This window comes from Antechinus flavipes, chromosome 1 (genome assembly GCF_016432865.1).
Source record: "Antechinus flavipes isolate AdamAnt ecotype Samford, QLD, Australia chromosome 1, AdamAnt_v2, whole genome shotgun sequence".
Lineage (NCBI taxonomy): Eukaryota > Metazoa > Chordata > Mammalia > Dasyuromorphia > Dasyuridae > Antechinus > Antechinus flavipes.
Genome location: NC_067398.1, coordinates 313037989 through 313065112, shown reverse-complemented (window position 1 = coordinate 313065112; position 27124 = coordinate 313037989). Strand labels below are relative to the sequence as shown.

Genomic DNA, 27124 nt, shown 5'->3' with positions numbered 1-27124 from the left:
GGGAAAATCCTGAAACCTCAATATATTTGGGGGTTCAGTGCCTCTGTACCCTCATACCCCATCACAAGGATCTCCTTGAAAACTATGACTGCAGGTTTCATTTGTAGATTTCCAAATCAGTACAGATAGAACATCATCTAAGGAGTAGATGTGGTAGAAAAAAATTGCCCATAAAGTAAATTTATGTGTAATGAAAACTACTTTACTACCAATTGTCATTATAAAATCAGATTCTCCTATAAGTTAAAAAAAAGATGGCTCTGAAGTATAATAAAAAACTATAATGTAGCAAAATTCTGAAATTTTTTATTAAAATATCAATCATAGAATGATAAAATTTTAGAATTAAAGTATCTTTTGAAATCATCCAGCCTATTTCCCAGACTATGTTGTTCTGTATCCTGCCAGGGTGTTCCAAGCAATTAAATAGGAGTTCCATGAGAAAATGTTCATGCTAATGATATCTTCTTGCTAAAATATTAAATTTGAAATTGTGCATATAAATTATACATTTGATACTTGCTTGACAATTTTTGGAGGTTTAAAATAGACTTAGTATCTTTGAAATATTCCAAGTCCTCTTTGTCTAAGGAATATTTCATTTGTCAAGACTCTTTTTGCCAGATTAACATTTATAGGTTTTATCATGATGTTTCAATATCAAAGATAGTTTGGGGACAAATTGATTTGGGGAATGATAGTCTAGATCAACCTCTTCCTTTAGTGGAAGTAACTTGTGTAAGGTCATTTAGCTTGCCCAGATTTTTCAAGATGACTTTCCCTTTAAAACCTGGCCTTTTACTCCTTAGTTCTCACATGTCAATTTCTCCATCTCCTAAGGATCTTCCTGTATCTATTTTCTCCCTTCCCCAAGTTCATCCTTCATACCATCTGCTAGCATACTCATGCACAGAGATTGTCATGCCATTTTTCTGCCCATAAGTGGTCATTGGTTGCCATGGCCTTCGAAGTAAAGATCCTTTTGCCTAGTGTTCACAAGAACCCTCACAGTTTGGTGCCTTCCTAACCTTTCCAGTCTGATCTCTGAAACATACTCAATGCCCTCATAAAGCTACAGAAAGAGTGTCTAAGATTTCATAGGAACTGATATGAACTAGGTATGAAATATAGATTTGGGTCAGACAACATTGAAAACAAGTTATTTCATAATGATTCTACAGGTCTAAATGGCCATTTTATTACATTTGTCTGTGTGATTTATCTATGGTTGTATTTCCTAGAAAAATAGATGAGTCTTATGGCTTTAAATTTATTTTTTTATTTTTTTAAGATTTTAAGTATTATGAAGATGCAGCTGATGAATATCGGGACCAGGAGGGCACTTTGCTCCCTCTCTGGAAGTTCACATATGATAAGGCAAAGCGCCTGGCCGTGACAGCCCTCTGCTGGTAAGTGTTTGGGTTGCACCTCCAAAGTGTTCCGGGCTCCAAGAACGCCTGTTTCTTTAAGCCCGGGGAGGTATGAAATGGCAATCCCACGTTACCATAGAGAACAGTCCAGGCATGGAAGTATGTGTTGGACGCTTGTCTTTGTGCAAATGCAGCCTTCCACCTAGAAAAATAATGTAAATGAAGGAGAACAAATGAGGGTCGTTATTATCTCACTCGCAGCCTATTTTAACTTCTTCCCTGGAGTAATATCCTTTTATTTAATTCTTTTAAAACCTTAATAAGAGGTTGAAGCCGCAAGATCTGTCTTTTAGGACAGTCTCTAATGGCCAGTTACTGATGAATATTGTTGGCTCAGTCATGGGATGAGGATCAGAAGGAGGGAAGGAGAAAGGAGCAACCATTTATTAAGCACCCACTGTGTGCCAGGTAGTGTTCTGAGTGGCTTACAAATATTATCTCATTTCAACCTCACAAAAATCTTTGAAGGAAAGTGCTTTTATTATCTTATTTTACAGTTGAGGAAACTGAGGCAGGCAGAAATAAAGTGATTTGCTCAGGGTCACCCAGATAGTAGATGACTGAAGTCAGATTTGATCTTAGTGATATCTTCCAGACACCAGGCTTGTTACTGTATCCACTGTGCCATCTGAAGCATCAGGCCACTCTTTGTCATAGAATATTCAAATTAGAAGGGACCTAACAGCATAATAACCTCATATAGAGGAAAAGTAACTGAGACCTAGAGAGATCGAGTAAGCTTACCCAAGATCATATGGGTATTTCATGTAGACCCTAAAACTATAGTCTCCTAACTTTCAATCCTGGCCTTTTTCTGCTGCAGCAGCATACACTCTCTCCTATTAGCTTTTGATACCCATTCCATGCACAAGAGCTAGAGTTAGAAAGGTTTTCTAAGACAGGAAAGCACTGATGTTATGAATAAAATAAACTAGAAAGTCAGTTTCCAGAGGGCCATAAAGATTTTTAATCATTAGTGAAGAAGGACCAGGCTCAGGCATGTAGCAATATTTGAAGTGCCTTGCATTTTTGCAGCAAAGGATAAGGACATGATTTGCAATCATTTACCTGGAAAATAGGGAGGAGAGGAAATGAGACACAGTTGGTCCAAGAGAAGAGAATTCCAAGAGAATGAAACACAGGGAAGGGAAAAGAATTCAAGTGAGTGGTTATATCCTAATGATTTTGGAAACACACCAGGGTATTGAGTAGCTGATTTGGGGCAAAGGTAGGGTAAAATATAAGTGAAGTCAAATTAAGCATGGTCCAGGGCAAGCAAGGGCACCAAAAATCAAGAAGAATAACTTTTAATTTAGGGCACCTAGAGTCAGAAGCTTTGGGTCAAAGATGAGATGGACTGAAACTTGTTAGTACCTTGGATAGCTCTTTGGGAGAAAATTGACTGTCAGAAGCTGAAGTCTGACTGGGGGCTTTTATGTTCACAGACTTGGGGCTGCTCAGTAGGCTTGGTCCTCTGGATGAAATTTTCTAGTTGTCAGCAGTACCTTTACTTAATTAGAACAGGCTCAGATTTTCTGTGATAGAGAATATTACACATACCCCAAAATAATTTCAACATTGGTATCCAGTGAAAGGGCAATATCTTCTTAACCGATGTGGGACTCTTACTAGACATCAATGGGGTGAGGAAGGAGAATGTCCTCGGTAGCTATATAACAAGCTGATGAGAGGTAGCTTTTATGGGATAGTTCATCCTCTGATGACCCTATTAGTCAGGGCTGGGGATAGGGACTTGGACTATAGTTATGGCTTCAATAAATGAGAATAGGAGTCAAATTAGTAGTCCTATCTTACTGCCCTCTAACAATCTTATGAATATGTTAGTGTCTTCAAATGTTTGGGCGTGTTTGGGGAGGGTGGTATACAAGTCCATTCACACTTGGGCTTACTCACCCATAGAATGGGGAGAGAATCAGACATTTTATTCTGTTCTGTCTTTAGACTCCTAATGCCTTCTGATTCAAGTGGCAGCATCTTGGCTATTTTCAGCTCCAGATTTGAATATTTCACTTAGGGCAAAACTCTGAACATAAGATGTAAGTTCAGAGACTAGGAAGAAGCATGAAATATGTAAATTTAGAGACTCACTTAAGATTCATCACGAAGGAGGGGAAGTAAAAGCTATTTGAAAAAAAAAAAAGTCTTCAAAAAGGAGAAACAATTCCCACTCAGATTGTAAGAATTTAGAAAGTGCTCTCTTCAATCTACCCCAATTTGCTACCTAGCTTGGTGTTGCATAGTGTGTTTTCTCAGATAACTATTGACCTAGAGGGTAAGTTGACTCCCTGGTTTCTAGGTTCCATTCCAATAAAAAAGGAAGCCCTGAAGGGTAAATAAAGTTTATTTTTCATTGAAAATGGTTAGTACTTGGCAGTTTTCTACTGACTTTATTTCTACCCAGAGACCACTCTGTCAGTTATTGGCTCACATTTATATACTGCTTTAAAGTTTAATTTCCTCACCACAACCCCATGTAGTGTTGTTCCCATTTTTAGATAAGGACATTGAGGTTCAGAAAAATAAAATGACTTAGTTTTAATATTTGATTCCATTACTGGACAACATTCACTTAGATGCATTTTCCCCTGTTTATTTTATATTTAATCAATTTTGCGACAAAATGTAAATCTAAACACACATATAGTATCAATAGCAACTTATCAATCATTCTAAAACACTTATATTTTTGTGACCATATTTTACATACATTTACATGCATACATAATTTATATGGTTTGTCAGTATGTCTACAGTATTACTATCTACATTTTTACTTTATGTAATTTAATTATATGTAATATAAATAGTTCCATTTTTGTGGTTTCCATTATTTGTAACAATATAATATTACAGGGATTTATATAATATAGCATGCTTTGTCATACCCCAACTACTAAGCCTTTATATTGTTTCTAGTTTTTTTTGCTTTTCTATATAATACTGCTATAAATTCACAATGTTGCACAGACATATGCAAATAAGTTTCCTTTTCTTTTTTTCTTGAGATTTTTCTCCAGTAATAGAGTTAATGTGTCAAAGGGTTTGTATGGTTTGATGACACTTATTAGTCAAATCTATAAAGATAGCACTGACTTTCAACTCTACCAGCACTGTCCCCAAGCACATTTATGGATCTAACTAGTCTCCACAACCCCACCAACATTGTTTAAATTAATTAAGAGATGTGAAGTTCTGGTACTTGAATGTACTTTTAAAAATTATTAATAAAGCTGAACATTTTTCAAATGTTTACTCTTTGGGTTTCTTTTTTTGTGAATAGCCTTTCTTTACTTGCCCCCTAGAACCTGAGTATTTTCCTTATAAATTTGGATCAGTTTTACTTTGGAACAGGATTTAATCACCTAAGTTCTGAATATGATTCAATTTTTTAAATTTTTTAAATGGATCTGACTTTTTTTCTTTTGTATTACATCTTTTTACAGGAATCCAAAATATAAGGATCTGTTTGCAGTGGGACATGGCTCTTGTAAGTTACAATTTATCTTTACATTTAAAGCACCCCAGTTAAACTACCCTAAGATTCCCAGCCTCCTTTGAATGGTTAGCACAGACCTATTCTCTAGGCCAGGGGCAAACTACGGCGGGCCAGAGGCAGCAACTGAGGAAGTTTATCCCCCTCACCCAGGGCTATGAAGTTTCTTTATTTAAGGCCCACAAAACAAAGTTTTTGTTTTTACTATAGTCCAGCCCTCCAACAGTCTGAGGGACAGTGAACTGGCCCCCTATTTAAAAAGTTTGATGACCTGCCCATCAATTGGAGAATGGCTGGGTGAATTGTGGTATATGAATGTCATGGAATATTATTGTTCTGTAAGAAATGACCAGTAGGATGAATACAGAGAGGCTTTGCGAGACTTACATGAACTGATGCTAATTGAAATGAGCAGAACCAGGAGATCATTATACACTTCGACAACGATATTATATGAGGATGTATTCTGATGGAAGTGGACTTCTTTGACAAAGAGACCTAACTGAGTTTCAATTGATAAATGATGGACAGAAGCAGCTACACCCAAAGAAAGAACACTGGGAAACGAATGTGAACTATCTGCATCTTTGTTTTTCTTCCCTGGTTATTTTTACCTTCTGAATCCAATTCTCCCTGTGCAACAAGAGAACTGTTCGGTTCTGAAAACATATATTGTATCTAGGATATACTGCAACATATCTAAGTGGTTCAATGGATAAAATGCTATCCCTGGAGTCAGGAAGTACCGAATTCAAATCTGACTTCAGACACTTAATAGATATGTGACTCTAGGCAAATCACGCAATCTCAATTACCAAAACAAAACAAAACAAAACAAAAAAAAAAAACGAAGGAACTTGGAGAAGAGTTTAGGGAGAACATGGTAGTCATATTCACATAGATATGACAGTTGTCAAGTGAAAGAGGAATTAGTCTTATTCTGTTTGGCCCCGCAGATTTAGGCTTCATATAAAGAGAAACTTCCTAACAATTAGATTCATCCATAAGTGGAATATGTTATCTATATTACTCTCAGAAGTTTTCTCTACTCAGACTTCCTTAAATCTGTGTGTATTTGATTTTATGCGAGCCCCAGCAACATCTTTTGATCACTGCATTTTATAATAAAAGCATATGTTTTGATGTAGATGAGAGTATGGATGAGAAGAGAGATGAGAAGAGTCTTTAAGCAATAGCTAGATGACTGCTTAGGTGATAAATATGTCCTAGAAAAAATCTTGTCTAGCTCTAAGATTTTAAGTTTAGGGATCTTTTCTAAAAAATCCTACATCCAGGCCAAAGTCTTTGGAGATTCAGGCCACTGCTCAGTCATTTTCCTCACTTCTCTCCATCTATAAAGGCAAACTTCCACCCCTTTGAGCTCAACTAGCTCAGATCTCCTTCCCATTTCATGTCATTGGTCATCTCATTGAGAAATGGTTTCTACATGAAGTACTCCCTTCCTGTATAAGAATTATTCACACTGTATGATAGCATTGGTGCCAAAATGTTAATGTGTGTTTTCTTTTGTTTTCTGGAATAGAGTACGAGATTCTTTGAACAGAAAAGGCTTTTTTTTCTCATAAAAGGGGCAGATAGGGTACTATGGTGACCACTAAGACTCAGAAATGTGCTGTTTGGCTCAGATTCCCTTAGGGCTTCAAGCTGTTTAAGGTCTGGTTTTTATTTTTCTCATCAATGAGAACCTGATACTTATTGAGATCATATAGTTTCTATTATCTTTGAAGAGGAGGAAATGTATTTGCTGATCTAAGGTTGGATCTAACTCTGTGTTCTGTATTTTAACTCAAACATTGTCCAAGTTTGATCAAATGACAAATTCTAGTGATAATTCTCTGCAAAGTCTAAAGTCATGTGCATTTCTCAAAGAAAATTAGGAAGATAATACTCATTATTAGCATCACTGCTGTGATTATGGTCCAATGTAGTTATTATCTACAACCTTTATTCTTTTAAAAAAACAAAATCATATTTTATTGTGAACTTTAAAACCAACAAAAAAAGAAATAAAATCTAAATGGAAGCACCCATAATGCCATAAAATCTAGGCTACCTTCACTTAGTTAAGAGGAATATTACATGTAGATACAAAGCCTTCTACAAAATAATCTTATTTGATTTTGTGTACACTTCTAAGAACTTTTCTATGTACTTATATTATTTGCTAGGTTATTTTTATGCAGTGTGTGTGGTATTCTGATTCTATTTTCTCAGCATTTGTATGCTGTCCTACATTTCTTTGTTTTCCTCATATTTGCCATTTTTATGATATAATAATATTCCATTACATTGATAGATTATAATTTATCACATCCCTAATTCTTCAACTGTTGGACAGATATACTATTTTCATTTTTTCCTTATTACACATAAAGCTGTTGTGAATATATGTGTTGTAGCTTTAGTTGTATCATAATATATTTAAGTAGAGTAAGGTGGGATCACCCAGATTAAAGGATATAAGTTTTCATAGATTTGCCCAACAGAGAGTTGGAATAGACCTCAGCCATTTCTTTCAAATTCATTCTTTAAAAGGAATCTCTATTTTAATATAGTGTCAAATGACAAATAGTTATCTACCCTCTGCCTGAATATCTCCAGTGTATAGAGATGTGTTGCTAAAGTGGCCCGTTCTCTCTGGAGACAGTCCTATTAGGAATTCTGCTCTCTGGGACCAGATGGAAAAAAAGTCTTAGTCCACTCTCCACTTGAGAACTCTTCAAGTTCTCAAACAGAACTATCACATACCCTCTGAGTCTTCTCTTCTCCGATCTAAACATATCCAATGCCTTTAATTGACTGTCATGTCATATGAATTTAAGGCTCCTTGCTATCCTGGTTTCTGTCATCTGGACACTCCAGATGAGCAATGACTTCCTAAATTTTGGTACCATACTCTAGATACAATTTGACAAGAATAGAGTATGAAGGGACCATCACTTTATTCCTTAAAGTTGCATCTCTTTTAATGCATCCCAAGAGCACATTAGCCTTTTTACTCGCCACATCATACTACTGCTTCTTCTTTGAACTTGCGACATACTAAAACCCTCTAATCTTTTTTCAGATAAACGGTCATTTAAACATGTTCTCCCTACCTTGTACTTGAGAAGATGATTATTTTAACCCAAGTATAAGACTTTACATTTATTCCTTTTGAATTTCATCTGATTAAACCTAGTGGAATAGTCTTACTTGTCATGATCTTTTTAGATCCTGTATCATTGAGCGATGATCGAGTGAGTGAGCTATTTATTGTTTCCAGCTTTAAGGCATCTTCAGTTTTGATAAGTGTGCCATCATGCCTTTATCTGTCTCATTGATAAAAATGTTAAATAGCACAAAACCTGAAGCACTCTACTAGATACCTCCTTCCAAACTGGCATTGAACTCTTCATGACTATTCTGAGTCCAGCTATTCAACCAATTCTGAATCCAGTTATTGTATTATCATCTAATCCATAGCTCTTCCATCTTTTCCACAAGAATAAAATAAGATACTTTCCCAAATAACTTTGCTAAAATCTAAGCAAATTTATCTACAACCTTCCCTGACCTTGTACTTTTATTGCCAAACTGCTACCTAAAAAGATTTTAATACATCACAGTTTCAGTTGTGTGATAAGATATCTGTTTTCATGATATTTGAACATCACTGAGTTTTGTTATTTTTAATTATATCAATTTGTTGTCTACGAGATTATATCTCACCATTGTCTTAATATATATTTCTAAGATCATTAGACATCTGAACAATTTTCAATGATAATTAGCAAATTGTGTTTCTTTTTTCCATATCTGTTTATATCATTAACCATTTATCTATTGAATGATAATGCCCAGACAAAAGTAATGGATGAAATTTAGATGAACAATTATCTGAAAAAGAACAATATATGCTTTATTATATATGTGTGTGTAATATATGTGTATATACACACATATATATGTACATATGTATATTTATATTTACATGTAATGCTTTAAGATTTGGGAAGTAATCAAGAATCATTAACTGTGTGCCTATTATGTGCCAAGCATTGTGCAGCAGGGATATAAATATGATGAATGAAATAATCTCTACTCTCCTAGAACTTACAATCTTGTGGAGACCATAAGTACATATATAAGTCTTTACAGAATAAATATAATAGTAGTTATGAGTAGTCGAATCATTTTCTAAAAGAAGAGAATAAATACAAAATAATTAAATACAAGATATTTTGAGAGGAAGAGTTGTTGGCATACAGGAACCACCTGACAGTGGCTGCTGGAGATCCAATCCAGACCTGCAGAATGGATCTCCTCTTGTGAGAGGATGATACAAGGAGACTGAGAAGTAGGGGCTATTTTCTGACCTCTCTGACTGAGAGGCCTTTGCATTATCTGACCTCTCTCTTTTTCCCTCTGCCTCCAATTTATCTCATTCCCAGTCTGCAACACCTGTGTGAGCAAAGGCTGCCCTGCAACTCCTTCAGATGCTATGATCCAGAACTGTGGAGGCTCTCGGAGAATTGACCTGTCCCTTAATAGAGAGTGATAACTAAACTCATTGAAGCTCATGAAGTTGCCATTAAAGTATAAGCAGGAAAAGATCTAGGACAGAGCCTTAGGGAAAAGCCACCATTTAAGAGTGTGATATGGATGATAAAGCAGCAAAGAAGACTGAGAAGTGATCAGACAAGTAGAAAAAGAACCAGTAGAGAGAAGAATCACAAACTGAGAGCAGGGAGACTATGCAGAGAAAAGGGTGCAACAGTGTCAGTTACAGCAAACAAAGCAAGAAGAATGAGAACTGAGCAAATAAATTATCAGAATGGGCAGTTAAAAGAGTATGGGTAACTTTGGAGGAAGCAGTTTCAGTTGCGGGAAGAGGTTGGAAGCTAGATTTCAAAGAACTGAGAAGTGTTTACTACTTTTACTCTCATTATAACCTGTTGGGATAAGTTCTGTTATTTCCAGTTTACAAATGAGAAAGAAAAAAAGAGACTGAAGATATTGGGCCTTGTCCACAACCACACACCTAGGAAATGGTAGAGATGGAATTTGAACCCATGTTTGGCCTGATCCCAAGTATAGGACATTTTCTATTGTACCCTGTCTCTCCATAATGAATATTACCCTTGTAAATTTCTTTCAATTCTTATAGATTCATTAGATAGATTTGTTCCAGTCTTTTTCATTTTCTTTTTGGAACACCACATTTTATCTTGTAAACTTTTAATATAACAAACCCATCTATTTTGTCCCCAATGATTTTTCTCTCACTTATTTAATACTTCAACAATCCAATATTTGAATAACCCCATGATCTCATTAAAATGCCACTTATTCCAGTGGTGCAGATTGCAACCCATCCACACTTTGAGTACTACCCACTTCTGGTGATTCATATGAGTGTGGATGATACTTCCAGAAGGAACCTAGAAATCATTGCCAAAGATTACATATCCTTGGGCAATAAACTAAAGACCACAGGGACACAGTGGTGTTTTCATCACTGTTATCCACTGAGGGTAAGGAATACAAGAGAGAAATTTTTTCAGAAGGGAACAGCTGGTGAAGAAAATGGTGTCTGAGAATGGGATTTGGATTTTGGGGCCATAACTTAAAATATAGACATGACAAACTGTTGGCCAGGAATGGTTTGCATTTAACAAAGGCTGGTAAGAAAATATTTGCCTGGAGTCTTATAAATGTAATGAAAAGAACTTTCAACTGAATGGAAAGAAAGGAGAAAACTTCCTACATATATTCAACAAGCTATACACTACAGAAAGATAGGTACAAGGTAGGAAAAATAGTGTCATTGGAAACACTATGAAGCTCAATGAGATAAAGTTCAAGAAAAAGAAGGTGGTAGTTAAACCTACAACCATAAATATCTCTTATGCCAATGCATAATAAACAGAAGGAACTAAAGGTCCTAATTCCAGGAGGGAAATTTGACATCAACATGGCTGGAGTTTGGTGAGTGGAGTGACTTGGGTCTTGGCAGATGTATTCTGTTCAAAAGAAGTAGGTCACACAAAGAGTAGGGATTGCATTATATTTTAAGAAAATAAGCTTTTATGAGGAAATCTAGGAACCAAAAGGGAAGAGGCAAAATGGAAAGCATTTGAACGAATTGGAGTAAAAGAGAAATGATTTTTGTCATTGTCACTTAGAAACAATGGATGAGTTCAGGAATCATATCACAAAGATATAATATGATAGTAGTAGGGTTCTTCATTTATCCAGACATCTGCTGAAACTTTCTCTGCCAGACACAAAATAATTAATAATTATTGTCTTGCCTTATGAGTTCATCCCCTTTATTTGCTTACCAATTGGCTTCAAGGGTGAAAATTATGGGAACTTAGAGGGAAAATGGTTACTCCTTTTGTTATGAAAGAGAGGAAAGCTAGATGTTGTTTGACATATATTCTACATTTTAGGAGAGTAGTAAGTCAAATAATATTTATTAGAAACTATGTGCCAGGTATTGTTAGATATGGGGGAGGGTACAAAAAAGAACAAAAACAATCCTTATCCTCAAAGAGCTTACAGTCTAATGGGAGTGTCAAAGAAGACAACATGTATATAAATAGATACATACAAGATACAGATAAAATAAATGGAAATCAATTTTAGAGAAGGCTTAATAACTGGATGAATCAGGAAAGGTCTCCTACAGATGGGTTCAAAGAAAGGATAAATCAGATCCCATGAACTAAAAGTCAACTAAGGAGTTAGATAGATAGACAGATAGACAGACAAAGAAAGAGAAAAAGAAAGGAAGGAAGAAAAAAGAGAAAAAGGAAGGACATTAAGTGCTTACTATATGCTAGGCACTGTGTCAAACCAACATAAAATGGTGGGGGGTTAGTGGCACAACTGGAAAGTAAGAAGATAGAAGAGATGCATAAGAAGTGGTATGGAGACCTAGGCCCTGGCAAAGTGAGACAAAAGATTATCCATCAGAGATGGGGACTATGGAGAGAAGACCAAGTCCTAGTAGAATGCATATGGTCAGAAAATAGGCTCATGTTTAGAAGGGAGGTGGTGAAATCCAGGAAGTAATGTACAGTTTCAGTTCTCGGTAAGATGTGAACCCATTCTGAAGATACAAAGAGAAATAATTTTTATGATGGAAAAGGGGCATCATCTGTAAAGACCAATGTGGTTGCGCAAGGAATTGGGGAAGTAACTTAAATATTTAAAATACATGTACACAAGATAGAAGCAAGGAAAGGTAACAAGATGAATACAGAAGTGTGGTACAATATGCTGAGAATGAGCTGAGATTTTAAATGGCAAAATATTTATTTATTTACATTGAGAAGGGAAAGGGAACAAGCATTAACTATCTACTTTGTGCCAGACACTGTGCTAAGTGTTTTACAACTATTGCTTTATTTGATCCTCACAGCAATCCTGGGAGGCAGATGTTATTATCATTCCCATTTTATACTTGAAGAAACTGAGGCAGACAATGGTTAAATGACTTGCCCAAGTTCATACAGCTGGGAAGTATATGATGCTGGATGAGAAGGAAGGTCTTCCTGACTCCAGGCCAATACTCTGTGGACTATGGCTGACCCTTTTGTCTTGGGAAGAGATTCAAGATAGGACTAAAGCAGTTGCTCAGAGTATATAGGACAATGACAGCTGATGAGAGAGAAGGTAGAATTGATTAATTCCTATTTAGCTTCTATTTTCTCTGCTAAGGAGAATGACTTTTGGCAAGAAAGAACAGAGTAAGAGCTCACCTAGCCCATTCAGGTCACCCAGCCCTGGCCAATAATATATTTGGGTCCTAAAAGAGTAGATGGAGATAACTTCTAACCCATCATCAATGGTATGTGAAAGATGATGGAGGACAAATGAGGTCTTTTTTTTTTCTGGAGAAGGGCAAATTATTTCCCCATTTTCAAAATAGAAAAGAGAAAGAAAATCTTCAAACTGTAGGTCAGGGAACTTTTATTGGATTCTTGGAAGCATTTTATAATAGGGGTTCTTAACTTTGGGACCTGTAAGATTGTCTTTTTATACTTTTAAAAATTATTTCGGGGGGCAGCTAGGTGGCGCAGTGGATAGAGGACCAGCCGTGAAGTCAGAAGGACCCGAGTACAAATTCGACTTCAGTCACTTAACGTGTCTTTATTTGTGTGACCCAAGCAAGTCACTTAACCCCAATTGCCTCAGCAAAAAGACAAACAAAAAACAAAAACCTATTTCAGTATACTTTAGTTTCCTTTATAATTCTGTGTATTTTATGTATAAATATATGTATGTATGTGTGTATATATATATATGTATACATACATAGATATATATATCCTATATCCTGAAAATAGGCTTCACCAAACTGCCAAAAAGGCAAGTAACACAAAAAAGTTAAGAACTACTCTAAAACATATTTTTAAAAGGCATGGTTAAATGAACATCCAGAGAATGGATCACAAAGAATTATTGGAGTTTCAGAAAAAATAGCAAGTTAATCTCATTTCCTTTTTTGACATGGTTAATAAACCAGAAGATTTAACTAAAGTTTACATAAAGTAGGCCTAGATTTTAGCAAAGTATTTGATAGTTTATTTTGTTCTTGTGGGGGGGAAATGGGTAGTATAATTAGATGGATGCAGAACTGATTAGATGATTGAACCCCAAAACTAGCCATTTGTAATTTGACATCAATTTGGAAGAAGGTCTCCAGGGGATCTGTGCTTGGTCCCATGCTAGGGAGCATTTTTATCAATTACTTAAAGGCAAATTATCTTTTTCCTTATTAAATTTGCAGGTGACACATAACTAAAGGGACAGCTAGAATATTAGATGACATAGTAAAGATCGAAATATATTCTGAGAAGCTATACCGTTGAGCTGAAGATGAAATTTATAGGGACAATTAATATCCTATGCTTTGGTCCAGAAAATCAACTTCACAATTACATGTTGGCAGAGGCATAGTTAGAAATTCATCTGAAAAAGATCTAGGGGCTTTGGCATACAGGTCACTCAAGAAATGACTAATCAATGTACTATTGGCAGCCAGAGTACCCAATGTGATCTTGGGCTGTGCTGAGAGTCAGAATTTTCAGAAATCTGAAATGAGAATCTTGCTATATTATAAACCTTATCAAATGATCTTTGGGATAGTGGGTTTAGTTCTAGGCGCCACATTTTAGGAAGATATTGACCATTTGCAAAACACCCAGTGGAAGAAGGGCAGTCAAGATGGTGAAGGCCCTCAAGCTTATACCATATGAGAATATTTTGAAGCAACTGGAATGCTTAGTCTGGAGAAAAAAAGACTTGGGAGAAACATGATAATTAGATTCAAGTATTGAAGGGCTGCCTATTATATGGAAGAACAATTAAGTTTATTCTGTTTGTTCCTAAAAGTTAGTAATTAGGAGCAAAATTATAGCATTATAGAGAGACAGATTTAGGCTGATAATCAGCAAGCATTTGTTAAATCCTGAGGTACAGGGGAAAACTTAATGTTTAAACTGACCTGAATGTGGAATAAGAAACCTCAGAAAATAGTGGTTTCTCCCTCCTTGAAGGTCAGTCAGCAAAGGTTGGATGATCATTTGTCAGAGATGTTATAGAGGGGACTCTTTTAGAGCATGAGTTAGAGTAGGTGGCCATCAAGCTCCCTTCCAACTCTGAAATGTGGTGATCCTGAGAGTTTTCCTTTTCTTCCCTTGTGAACATCATCCGGTCCCTTCCATCCATCCTCCACAAAGTTATATGTTGTCTCCTCATGGGTTGAGGAAATGATTTCCTATATCTTCTCACCTTCTATGGGCCCCAGTGGATCCTCATGGGTTGCCGCCTCTGTCATGTCATACCCCCCCCTTCTATCCCTACCCCTTGAACTCATTAGATGATTGGCCCATGACATAATAATTTCTTTTAAATAACACTTTGCCAGTACCTTACATTGCTTCTGATGAGCAGTTCATATATTACAGATGATCTATGCATAGGTATATATTTCTACTTTATTCTCTGGATGAATCTCAACTTTAATCCTTTGCAAATAAATAATCATTTGATAACATAAAATCTTTATCTCCACAACTGAAGTAATAACAATAATAATACCCAACATTCATGTAGCCTTGTAAAGGTTATCTTAATTTATCTTTGTGAGAGAGCCAATGCTGTTATTATAATCCCTATTTTACAGATGAAACAACCAAGGCTGAGAAAGATTTAATGACTTGCCTAAAAACATACAGCTAGTAAGTGTCAGAGGTCGTATTTGAACTCAGGTCTTCCTGACTCTAAACCCAGTGCCATATCTATTATGTCACCTAATTGAAGATAGTCTTTTTTCTTCCCACTTTTTCTAGCTTTAAAACTATTGAGATGTTTGACTTTGTCTCTTTCCTCCTCCTTCAATAGAATGTAAGCTCCTAAGGATCAAGAACTCTTTGATTTTTATTTTTGTACTCCCACTGTTAACACAGTGCCTGACACATAGTAGATATTAATTGCTTGTTTATTGTTTGATTGAACCTACTCTTATTTCTCATGGAATATTGTGTAGAAAAAACTATTTTTCAAAATCATACTGCCATCCAATTTTTTCAACAAATTTTATTGAATAATGATCCCTTCTCCGATATCCTATAATCTTGATCATGTCCAACACAAGTTCATTTTGCTTTTAAGTCTAAATTCTGAAATCCTTATTCTAATTCTTCCTTCCCCTCCCCTCTGTGTCTTTCTTTCTGTCTTTCCCTATCTTTCTGTCTCTCTGTCCCTTGTTTTTCCCTTTCTTCCTTCTCCTCTTCCTGTCTCCCCTCTCACCTCCACTATGATTTTGATAATTGCCTCCTTATAATTTGAACTCTGGAAACACAAAGTTTCCATCATCATTTTTCTTTCTCATCTTTCTTCTAAACATTTTTATATTTTATATTTCTGGATATTTTTCTACCTAACACTGGGGGCTCTCTATTGAGGGTAGCCTATCTCCATTTTCTTTTTGTCTTTGTTTCAATTTCATAGCAGTCGTAAGCAATGAAGGAAACTCTTCACTAGCTTGAGTGAGAAAGGGGATGGCAACCAGAAGACTAATATAGAAGAAACTTGGAAAGGGCAGAAAGAATAGAATAGGGAGGAAAAGGGAATGAGAAAAGAGGAGCATAGCCCACTGTGAAAGAGAAAGAGGTGGGGGAGGAAGAGAGAGAGAAGAGAGGGTGTGGGGAGAGAGGGAGGAAGTAAGGAAGGAAGAAAGGATGGATGGAAGGAAGAAGGAAGGAAGGAAGGAAGGAAGGAAGGAAGGAAGGAAGGAAGGAAGGAAGGAAGGAAGGAAGGAAGGAAGGAAGGAAGGAAGGATGGAAGGAAGGAAGGAAGGAAGAAAAAAAGAAAAAAAGAAAAGCCTAGCTTGGTAGATAGTGAGAAAGAGAAAATGAAAGAATGAAATTTTTCTCCCAAAAGACATTAAGAAAGCAACCAGACTTAAAGATGTCCTAGAGGAAGAATCAGATTGACTTGAGTTTTGCCTGTGAGTTGAATATGTGAAAAACGAGCAGCCTATTTTTGGGCCCCATCATCCCTCTGATTGTTGTTTTAGTGCTCAGTGAATAAGCCAGAGCTTAAAGGCTCCCTGTTCCAGGGGCCTACTTCTCAGGGAGCTGACACCTTCTTGGCAAGTTCTGCAAAAGCATGGGTTCCCATTGGCATCGCCATGGCGAGTCCCTCACTCCACCACACCCCCCGCCCCGTTATTGGTGGAAGAAGGGGGCCTTGGGAGAGGGAGAAATGAAACAAGAATTTCCATGGAAGAGGACTATGTTCATCTTTGTTCCATTAGAATGAAAGCTCTCTATGTACTGAAGGCTTCTGGTCGTCATGCCTTCTGGGCACTTTGGCTCAATCCATCAACAAGCCCTTATGTTTATGGTATCTCTTTTGTGCCAGACACTGTGCTAGGTGCTGAAGATGCAAATCTCTAAATGAATGAGTCATTCCCTACTCTCAAGAAGGTTGAATTCTGTTGGAAGAGACAAGCTGAACCTATATAAGTACAAACAGACTAAATTAGAAATCGGGAAACATGGGTTAGAATCTGAGCTCTGCCATTTACTGATAGGGGAACCTTAAATCAAGTCACTTCCCCTCTCCTCATGGAAATTTCCTTCTACGTAAAATTAGAGGGGGAAAAGGAAGCATTACATTAGTATTTACAAATTACTAGTTGTAGTACATTTTCCCCATTCTTTTACAACATAGGTTGTGTGGTGCACTGGGAAGAGTGGTGGTTCTTCTTGATGAATGGAATGGCAGCAGCTCACCAAGTCAGAAGCTTTTGGTTCAGATTTCATCTCTGACCCTCCTTGGGTGGTCTTGGACAAGTTATTCTTTAGGCTTCATTTTTCTCATTTGTCAAATGAGAAAGTTGAATTAGATGGCCTCTGAAGCCCCTTTTAGTTCTACTGACAATGATTTTTAACCCATTAAAACCTGTAAACTTAAAAAAATACCTGGTTCTTCCTTCCCATTTTTCCTGTATCCTGTACCTCCAAGTCCCTGGACAAACCTGATTGCTGCCCTGCTGAGATCATACAAGATGGGGCAGTCCATAGTAGAGCATTTAAAGATCTTTACCAGTCTCCCACACAATTTGGGTGGGAAAATACTGAACTAATGCTCCCTAGAATGCTTCCAGATCCGATATTCCCATGGTTCTACTATAATAGTATAAAAGGAGGTCGCATATGAATCAGATTGCAGGGGTATAAAAGGGCAGCTTCTATATGGGTGAAGTCTCAATGCAATTGAGTTTAGCATCTTAAGGCACAAGTTCCCACTGTTTTGGCAAGATTGAATGTGAAACCTCTTAGGGAGCTAAGCATATAATCCCTGAATGACCATGGACTTTCCAAAAGCAAAAGCTCACCCCCCTCAAACTCCAAGCCCAAGTGCCACTTCCCTTTATCAAAGGTTTTACCCCTCCAGGTCACTGGGAAAGTCTTCTAATAACCACAGCCTGTTTCCTTTCTGTGAGAACAGAGCAGACACTCATAAGACAGCACAGAGGTTACTACCATGCATTGTCCACCATCTTCTCCTCCTCTGGAGAATTGTGCATTTGGAAAGATTTAAATCTTTCCCAATGATTTGTCAGCTTCACTAATTAAGTAATGTTAATTACATTTACTGAAAATGAAAATTAATCCACCTCATTGCATCCTGCCTTCCCTATGCAAAGTATATCATTCACTGAGTTGCAGGCCGTGTAAAATTTACAGTACTAATTATGTTGTCAGATCTATTAGTAAATACAGTCCATAAAGTGCAATGTACTAACTTGATTGGAGGGCAGGTTCATTCTAGTTGTTAGTTTAATTACTGTTTAGTCATTTAAGTTCTCAAATGTTTGCTTCATTTTCCCTAAATCAAATTAAATACATACAAATATGTATTCTGTCTCCAAGGGGCATGCTGTTGTTTCCAATATTACTTAAAATCAGACACCTAATTGAATTGGTACATGCAGGCCCAGCAGCACAGCAGTAACTAAGTATCATGACCTAGTACTCTGACAACTTTATAGTGACTTTCTCAAATGCCAGCAGACTATTCCCAATCAGAAGTGCCCTTTCACCACCAGTCTTAGGAATAGGGCTGATCAGTGGCACAGAAAACTTGTGCAATCTGGGAGAGGGATTCTGCCTGCAGGGGCTGTGGAAGCGAGGTCTGACACCCCACGTTAAGCAAGATAGCTCCATTCCATAGCTCCTGCCTCTAGGGGTTGTGGAAGTCCAGGCATGACACCACATGTCAAGCAGGAAGGCGCCATTCCATCCCCTCTGCTTCCAGGGGTTGTGGAAATCCAGGCCAAATACTGTGTCTCAAGCAACATGGCACTATTCTACTCAAGTCAATGTGGAGGGCAATTCTATTACAGTGACTGAAGGCCAGGAGCTTGGATAGCTAAAGAAGTGATAGCTAGAATTCTCCCAACCCAGGGTCACTGTCTCTGGGCTTGCCTTCAGACAAGTTTGCTTCCAAACCCATCTGGCAGCACAACAGCCCCAGGGAAAGAAGGCTCAGGAGTCTCCCAGACTTACATTTATTACACAGTTTCTCAATCCTAACAATTGGAAATTTTTTCCTATGGTCTGATGTGACTGGAGGTGAAGAAAGCCTCAGCCAAAGTAAAACTTCATCACTTAACTGCACTTGTTGATCTACCTGGCTGTGATTTGTTCCAAAGCTTTTAGTGAATCACTGGAAAAGGATTTACCCTAATTGCAAAGAGCACCTTTCCCTCTTCAGGCTATGACCACTGAATACAGCTAAATGGATGTTGCTGCATGTAGTTTGTCAAGTTCCTCTCAGACAGCTGAGGGGACCACCTCCCATGCTACCCCCTGTGGCTTTTGTGGGCCTTGTGGTGAGCTAAGGATTTCTTTAAGTGAAAGAATTCCTCTGAGAGCATTTCAAAATAATTTTTTATCCACACAGTATGTATATGCTTGCCTGGCTAACCCCAGACCAACTAAAACTTTAATCAACTTTCCAACCATGTTGGTGAAGTATTCAAAAAAATTTCACCTACCCACAGCACTCTAAGGTTCACAGAGCACTTTCTTCACAGCCTTCCTGTGAATTAGGCAGTGTACATAATAACCCCTTTTTGGAGAAGAGGAAACTGAGACATAATCACATTCAAGATCACATAGTGGAGTCAAGATTTGAACCCAGGCCTCCTGGTTGAATCCAGTACTCTTTCTACTACCCAGCATCTCCCTCTGAGGCTTCTTTCCCTCTTCCTCATTTGGCAAGCCTAAAAAATATGAAATGTGCTCTGCAAAGTATTAATACGGCATTAAGAGCTGAAAGTTGTGCAGCCATCCAGTCCAACCTGTACCTGGCCAAGGTCACCTTCTACCACATCTCCAACAGGTGATCAGTCATCCAGCTTCCAGCAATAAGAAATCCATTCACTAGCTCCTGGGGCAGCCCATCATGTTTTTTGGATGTTCTAGCTATTAGGAATTCCTTCTTTCACCCTAAGCCAACATCTGCCTTACTGCTGCTTCCAATCACTATTCTTAAGCTGTAAGAACAAATACAATTCCTGTTCCACACAGAGAAAGTCATCATGTCCTAGTGGAAGGAGCATTGGATTTGGAGACAGCATCTGGGTTCAAATCCTGGTTCTGTCACTAACTGTGTGATCTTGGGTAAATCACTTATTTAAATCTCTTAAGTTTTACTTTCATCATCGATAAAATGAAAACAATTCTACTCAGTGACTTAAAGGCCTGTGTTTGAATTCTGACATCATTTACTAAATTTCTTAAAGGCCTGTATTTGAATTCTGACATCACTTACTAAATGACCTCTTATGGTGACTTTCAATTCTGGTTCAATATTCTTTATCCTCTTTAAGTCTTCTCTTCAGTTTCCCCCATTCCTTTAAATGATCACCCTGTGTCAGGATCTTGGGACTTACTGCCATTTTGGTTGTCCTCCATCTTGCCCATGTCTTTTCTAAAATGCAGTGCCTGGAACTGAATGCAGCATTCCAGATATGTCCTAACCAAGGCATGTCAGCTGACCCATTATCCCCCTCATTGCCTCTCAAGACAATCTAGGATCATTTTCTATCTCTTGCTTGCAGTTCACTAAGACATAATAATCTTTCTCATCTGTTGTCTAGTCAGATCTCTGTTAAAGCTAAATTTCTGAAATAAAAAGAAAACTGAGGACAAAGTAACAGAGCTATCTGTGATTTAATTTGCAAATCTAGCAAGTCAATATCAAGTCAAATCACCTGACTCTTTAGATATCAGAAACCCAGGGTGATTTACAGAACTGATTTTTATAACAGAGAAGGGGAATTAAAAATAAATATGACAGAAACTATTTTAAACATAATTCAATCTGACCAGGCAGGTCCCCTGAGTAGTTAGCTTCTCCTAGGCTTTCTTATCCTTCCCCAGAAGTCTTTGCCTTCCAGGTGGTAGGATACCTTTTGTATTTAGAAAACATACTGGGAGAGAAGACCTTGTAGTCTGTAGTTAGCAGTCATATTGCATCTTCCTTAGAAAATTCCATTAATCAACTTAGACTCTAGCTGAAGAAAAAAAGGGAGGCTTATCCACTCAGGTTGGATAGAGGAGTTTAACCTCTGGCTAGCCTTTGTCCAGCTATCAGAAAGGGGAACAGCCTTTGGTCAACTCCTCCCCCCTTTCTGTTAGAAATGAAAATAGTCTTTTTTTTTAAAGCTTATAATCTTGTGTTTTTTTATTCTTCTAAATTATTACTACTAAATGATAAAATATAGCTACAAATCTATTCACTAAATCTATTAATAAACTAGACAAGACTATGTTATTACTCTAGCTTAGCTGTTAGAGCTAGTTTTTCCTAAAGAAATGAGTTTACTCCTATGATCAAACAAAAAATAAATCAAAGTAATCAAAACTAATTGATTTCCTTTTCACCTCCCTCATCATTTAATTAAGGAAGTTGACTTTCCATTTATCTTTATCCAGAAAGAAATGGATAGGCCAAAATTAGACAGGATGATAAACAGTAGTAGTAGTAGTAATAGTTAGCATTTATATAGTATAAATTTATATACATATATATATATATATAGTAGATCTGTAAAGCACTTTACATGTATTATTTTATTTAATACTCATAACAGCGCTGTAATTCTATCGTGTAAACTATTCACTAGAGACAGTGTAAACACTATTTCTGTAGGCAGGTGACAGTATATAGAGTACAGAATTTGGAACTGGGAAAGATCTGAATTCAAATCCTCCATTAAAACATTTGCTAGCTCTATAAAATGGAGCAAGTCACTTAGCTGTTTTAAGCTTCAGTTTCCTTATCTGGAAAATGGGAATAAAAGAGTTGTTATGAGGATAAAATGAGATAAAGTTCATATAGTACTTTGCAAACCTTAAAGTACTATATAAATGTTCACTATTATTATCATCAAATTTTTCATCCTCTTTAATTTGGCCCATTATTTTAACTTAACCAGTTCTTTTTTGGAGCACAACTTTGTCATGTAATATATTAGCTATGCCTCCAAGCTCATCTAAAAATTTGTCAAGCATGCCCTGTCAAAAAGGGAAATGAGGTTAGTCTGGCATGACCTATTCTTGATGAAGCTCAACTGGCTTGTAGTGATTACTGCTTCCCCAAATGCTCACACATCATCCCCCTTAATAATGTATTCTGGGATTTTGCTGAGAACTGGAGTGAAATCTTCTTTCATAGACTTTGTAGACTCCAAACTATTCCCTTGCTGGAAAATCAGAACATTTTCCCCTCTCCAGTCCCACAACACCTATCTCATTCTGTGAGATCATTAGAAGGTCATGGACATCAGTACTGCAATCACATCTGCCAATCCTTTCAGTTCTCTGGGATAGAGTTCATTCAGATCTGGTAATCGAGGGCAGACATATACTGACTCCCCTATTCCCTCCACAGAGGCCCAAGGAAACCAGTTTATAGACTAGAATGGAAACGGCACATTGAGCTTGATTTTGCACATGCTGTCTAGGCTTTTTGTTCATTTAAGTAGTCACCTGATTTCTTTTAGGCCCTTAAACTGTGGGAGTGGTACTTATTCCAAGTTGCAGGAGACTTAATTTAATAGACTTGCAAAAACACAGATTAGCCATTTATGACTATTAGGTTAAAAAGACCAGTCCAGCACTTGAAGGAGAACCAAAACTAGGAATCTCCTACCTGAGCCTGACAAGGATGTCAGTTTTATACTGATGGTGACTACCCTGTCAGCAGCTCTGAGGTGTGATGAGTTGCCAACCGTGAAAACCTTGCCCTCTAAGACCTGAGCCAGTTGCACCTTGGAAAACTAGTCTTTTGTAATTGCATCTAAAATATGACAGGTTTCTTGTCTAAAGCAGGTTCTGACTTGTTTTCAAGTTCTCTTAGCCTCTAGGGCATCGTGTCTGCTTGCTGGATTTTCCATTGTTTTGGCCAAATTTCTGGTTTCTGTGCATTTTTCAGATTGAAACATCTTATCAGTAGGTTCCTTATTATCATTCCTTAACCCTTACCTTAAGTCTTCTGGTCCCAAACTCCTAGCCTAGTCTGCTTAGGCCAGTGTTATCTCTGACAGATACAATGTTAAGCCAGCCAATAATGTACCCATCTACTTTTAGGAAACTGGTTCTACTGTGGATGAATTCATAGCCAGGACCTTGAGGTCACCATATATTGTTTTCCAAGTGTATGAAGAAAGTTTTGTTTTCTGTTATAGTGGACTCAAGGGACCCAATTACAGAATGGTCAGCTTAAGTCATAATCAGTCAAGAAACAGTCAAGAATCATTTAACCTCAATTCCCAACCACCTCTAGGAGTATGAGATCCCAGAGAGAAGTCACCAATTAAGCTTTCTCCAGTCCCTTGGAGGAAAACAGGAGCTAACAACATTTTAAAAGCATTAGTAAAAGGTCTACTGTGATTGGAGCACTGTTGGACACTTGAGAAAATACAAAGTTTAGCATGAAAGGTAAATAAGTGTTCAGTTTAGTATTTCAATAACCTCTTTTACCCTTCCCTCCTGGATTTGGATCAGACAGGAGTTCAGCTAGTATGAAAGTCAAACACGATTGTTTTCCATGTCTCATTATCCAACATGGATAACTGTCTTGAAGGGTGCCCTGCTGAAACTAGTGCCAACACTGTGATCAGCGCATGTTTTTACTAGAGATATGGAAGTGGGAATTGAGAGGATGTTTGTTACTGTTTAACTGTCATTGATTATATTTTAGAAAAAGAGGAAAAGAATTCAGTAATAGAATTCAAAGGGATCTTGTTAAATTATACTGATGGTATATTCAAAACAGAATTAAGTTCAGAAGGGAAGAATGCAGGATGACTTATTGAATGACAAAAATTAAACTATTCAAATGATATTTTTAAAATCAGTATATTGCTGAAGAGCTCTTGAAGTTAAGTCTTTGACTACAGGCATATCCTGCATAATTTTGCTTCAATCAGCAAATGGATTAGAATACAATTCCAACTTACGTTTCAAATGCCCATTTTAATTACCATTTGGCTAACTAGCCATCTGTAACATACTTCCATTGGAATTAACTGCCACCTATAACATAATTTCAAGTAATATGATTCAGAGAATTAATGAACAATGTTGGGCATGTCTATATTTTTTTGAGAGCAACTATATTTGGAAGCAGTGCTTATCATGAACTATCGTAAAATGTGTCAAAGAAATAGGCCTTTGACTTTGTAATGGTTTAAATTTATTTTGTTTTCCTGTTCTTTTGGAATATGATACAGGCTACTGGGAAAAGGCTTTGTATGAATTTTAAAGAGAAACGAAGTATACAATTGAGCAAAAAGGAAATTTAAGGATAAGCTAGTCTAAATCCTTCCAACCTCTTCATCTCTTTACAGATTAGAAATTTGAGCTCTCAGAAGGTAGTTATTTTTTGCATTTGTTTTATTGATACCTTTTGGTTTTATACCAGTCATTTCCCTTTAACCCTTTCCCCTGCTATGCCATCTCATCTCAATTGAGCCCTGTCTTATGTCAAAGAAAATCAACGAACAGAGTGATTATGCCTCAAAGTCTGTTTTACATCTGTAGTCCCTTACTTCTCTATGGAGAGTAGACAGAGCTATTTTATCATCAACTTGCTCATGCTGTTTCATTTATGTTATTGTAGTCTGTATGTATATTATGCTCTCAGCTCTCCTTTCTTAATTCCAAATCATTCATAGAAATCATCCTGTATTTTTCTGAATCTTCATAGTTGTCACTTCTTACAATGCAACAATATTCCATTATATTCCCACACCCACAAGTGTTATGGATCTAGGCCTAATCTTAAATACCCAGTGCTTTGACATCTCAGAAAGCAGAATCAGCAAATGCTATGAAATTAGAGCTGATTGTCTAGACCTAAGAAAGAGATGGAGAAAATGTTAACAGTGCAGGTTAAATTAAAAAATGTGTTGTAAATATTGCTTTCCCCTTTTTGGAGAGTTGTCCAAAACATTTACCAGCACACTACTGCATGCATCACAGTTTGTCCAGCCATTCCCCCATTTATAGGTCCCCATTTCATTTCCATTTTCTATTTCTATAAAAATAATGTTAAAAGGTTCTAAAAATGATGGGAGTATCTGTTGTTGTTTCAGTGTGTCTAACTCTTCATGACCCAGCTGGGGTTTTCTTGGCAAAGATACTGGAGTAGTTTGCCATTTCCTTCTCCAGCTCATTTTATAGATGCTGTTTTAGTTGTTTACTTTTTTAGTTGTTAGTCTGGGTTTTATAGTTGTTATTTTGCTACCATAAGGAGTTCTGCTATGAATTTTTTTGTTATGCAGAGGATCTTTCTTTACAGCATTAATCCCTTTGGAGTCTATACTCAGTAGTAGATTATGAGGTGAAGTGATATGAAATTTAAGGATTTTTCTTAATGGGATTCCAAGTTGTTTTCCAGAATGGTTGGACCAATTCCTTATCTGTCAATAAGTTTTGCTAAATTCATGGGGTACAAAGATATAAAAGAAACAGGCCCTGCCTTTAGGAGCTAACATTCTAGTGAGAGAGACAATATGAAGGTATATAAGTATATACATATGACAAAATGAACAATCTTGCTTGTTGAAGGAGAGCAGCAGTATCAGAAAGGATCAGAAAAGGTTTCATGTAAAAGATGACTTGAAAGGACTCAGAGATCCCTTGAAGCAGAGACAAGAAAAAAATGCATTCCAGACATGTGAGACAGCCTGCGTGAAGTCGACAAGGCAAGAGATGTAGTATCAACCATGAAGATCACTAAAACTGGATCACAAAGTGCAAGGAAGAATAATGTGGGAAAAGAGAAGTTTGGTGTTGCAGTGGGCAGAGCACCTGGCCTGAGACAACAAGAGTCATCTTCCTGAGTTCAAATCTGGCCTCAGACTATCAGTTGTCTGACCCTGATCAAGTGACTTAACCCTGTTTACCTCAGTTAAACTCATCTATAAAATGAGCTGGAAAAGCAAATGGCAAACCACTGCAGGATCTTTGATAAGAAAACCCAAATTGAAGTCACAAAGGGTCAGACATGACTGAAAAAATAATAACATATATGTGAAAATACTGAAAAGATAGGAAAAATCCAGATTGTAAAGAGATTTAAATGTCAAGAGAGTTTCTGTCTTATCCTAAATGTACTAGGGAGCCCCTGAAGTTTGTTAAAAAGAGATGTGACATGATCACATCTGTGCTTTAAGAAAATCACATTGGCAGCTGTGAATCAGGATGTGCAAATTTTTTTTTAATTTCACTCATGCAATCACTTTAAAAGTTTATGTCATCACAACTTTCTGATTTATCTTTTTAATCTTTTCTGCCTCTTGCTTGGTTAACAATACTCCCCTTAAATGTAGGTCTAAAAGGTATTGCATTCTGTGATCAATTTTTGTATGTGACCTTTTATATTTGGGTAAAATGACTTTCCCAAGATTACAGGGCTGCTAAGTGGTACCATGGCTCCTGACTTCTAGTTGATCCTATCTAGTTGATGATAAAAATCACATCCTGTTTCTTCTGAATCTAATCCAAGACAATGATGAACAGGGACAGAGAAAGGGGGAAGGGATAAAAAGGAGAGAAATTTGAAGTCCCTAATGCAGATGTGGGACAAAGGGTACAAGAAAGATGGGGAGCACTGTTAAGCTGTGTTTGAGCAGATAGAATGAAGTTGGGACCACAAGCCTCCCAGGTTCTTGTCTTATAACTCCTCTGTGGTAGCCAGACACTAATGAGCAGACAGTTACCTCCCAGTTAGCAGATGTGAATTTCAAAACACTAATTTAGTTAAATTCAACAAACAAATGTTTGAACACCTACATATGTAAGCTTCTGTGCTGGCACCATAGGGAATACAAAGATGAATAAGAAATAGCCTCTCTCAGATCATCTCAATTTCCTGACTTCAATGGGCTGGATTATAGTGAAATTTTGTGTGTGGTAAACACTTCATAATACTGTTAGACAGGAGATTTGCCACTCACAGCTTCCACTAAAGGATGAGAAGCCACAGGAATGACTTCCAATTTTAATTTTTTTTTTTTTGGTGTGTGTTTCTCCTCCTACCTCTACACAAGGATGAGGAATGGGATTTGCTCTGG

At 37.1% G+C, this 27124-nt stretch overlaps 1 protein-coding gene across 1 annotated transcript in view; it reads left to right on the top strand.

Moving 5' to 3' along the window:
* DNAI1 (dynein axonemal intermediate chain 1) overlaps nucleotides 1-27124 on the top strand; it is a 279043-nt gene that overhangs the window by 149524 nt on the left and 102395 nt on the right. Inside the window, exons 11-12 of the mRNA XM_051965884.1 lie at nucleotides 1292-1409; nucleotides 4895-4938. Coding sequence (XP_051821844.1) covers nucleotides 1292-1409; nucleotides 4895-4938 — 162 coding nt within the window. The remainder of the gene's footprint in view (nucleotides 1-1291; nucleotides 1410-4894; nucleotides 4939-27124) is intronic.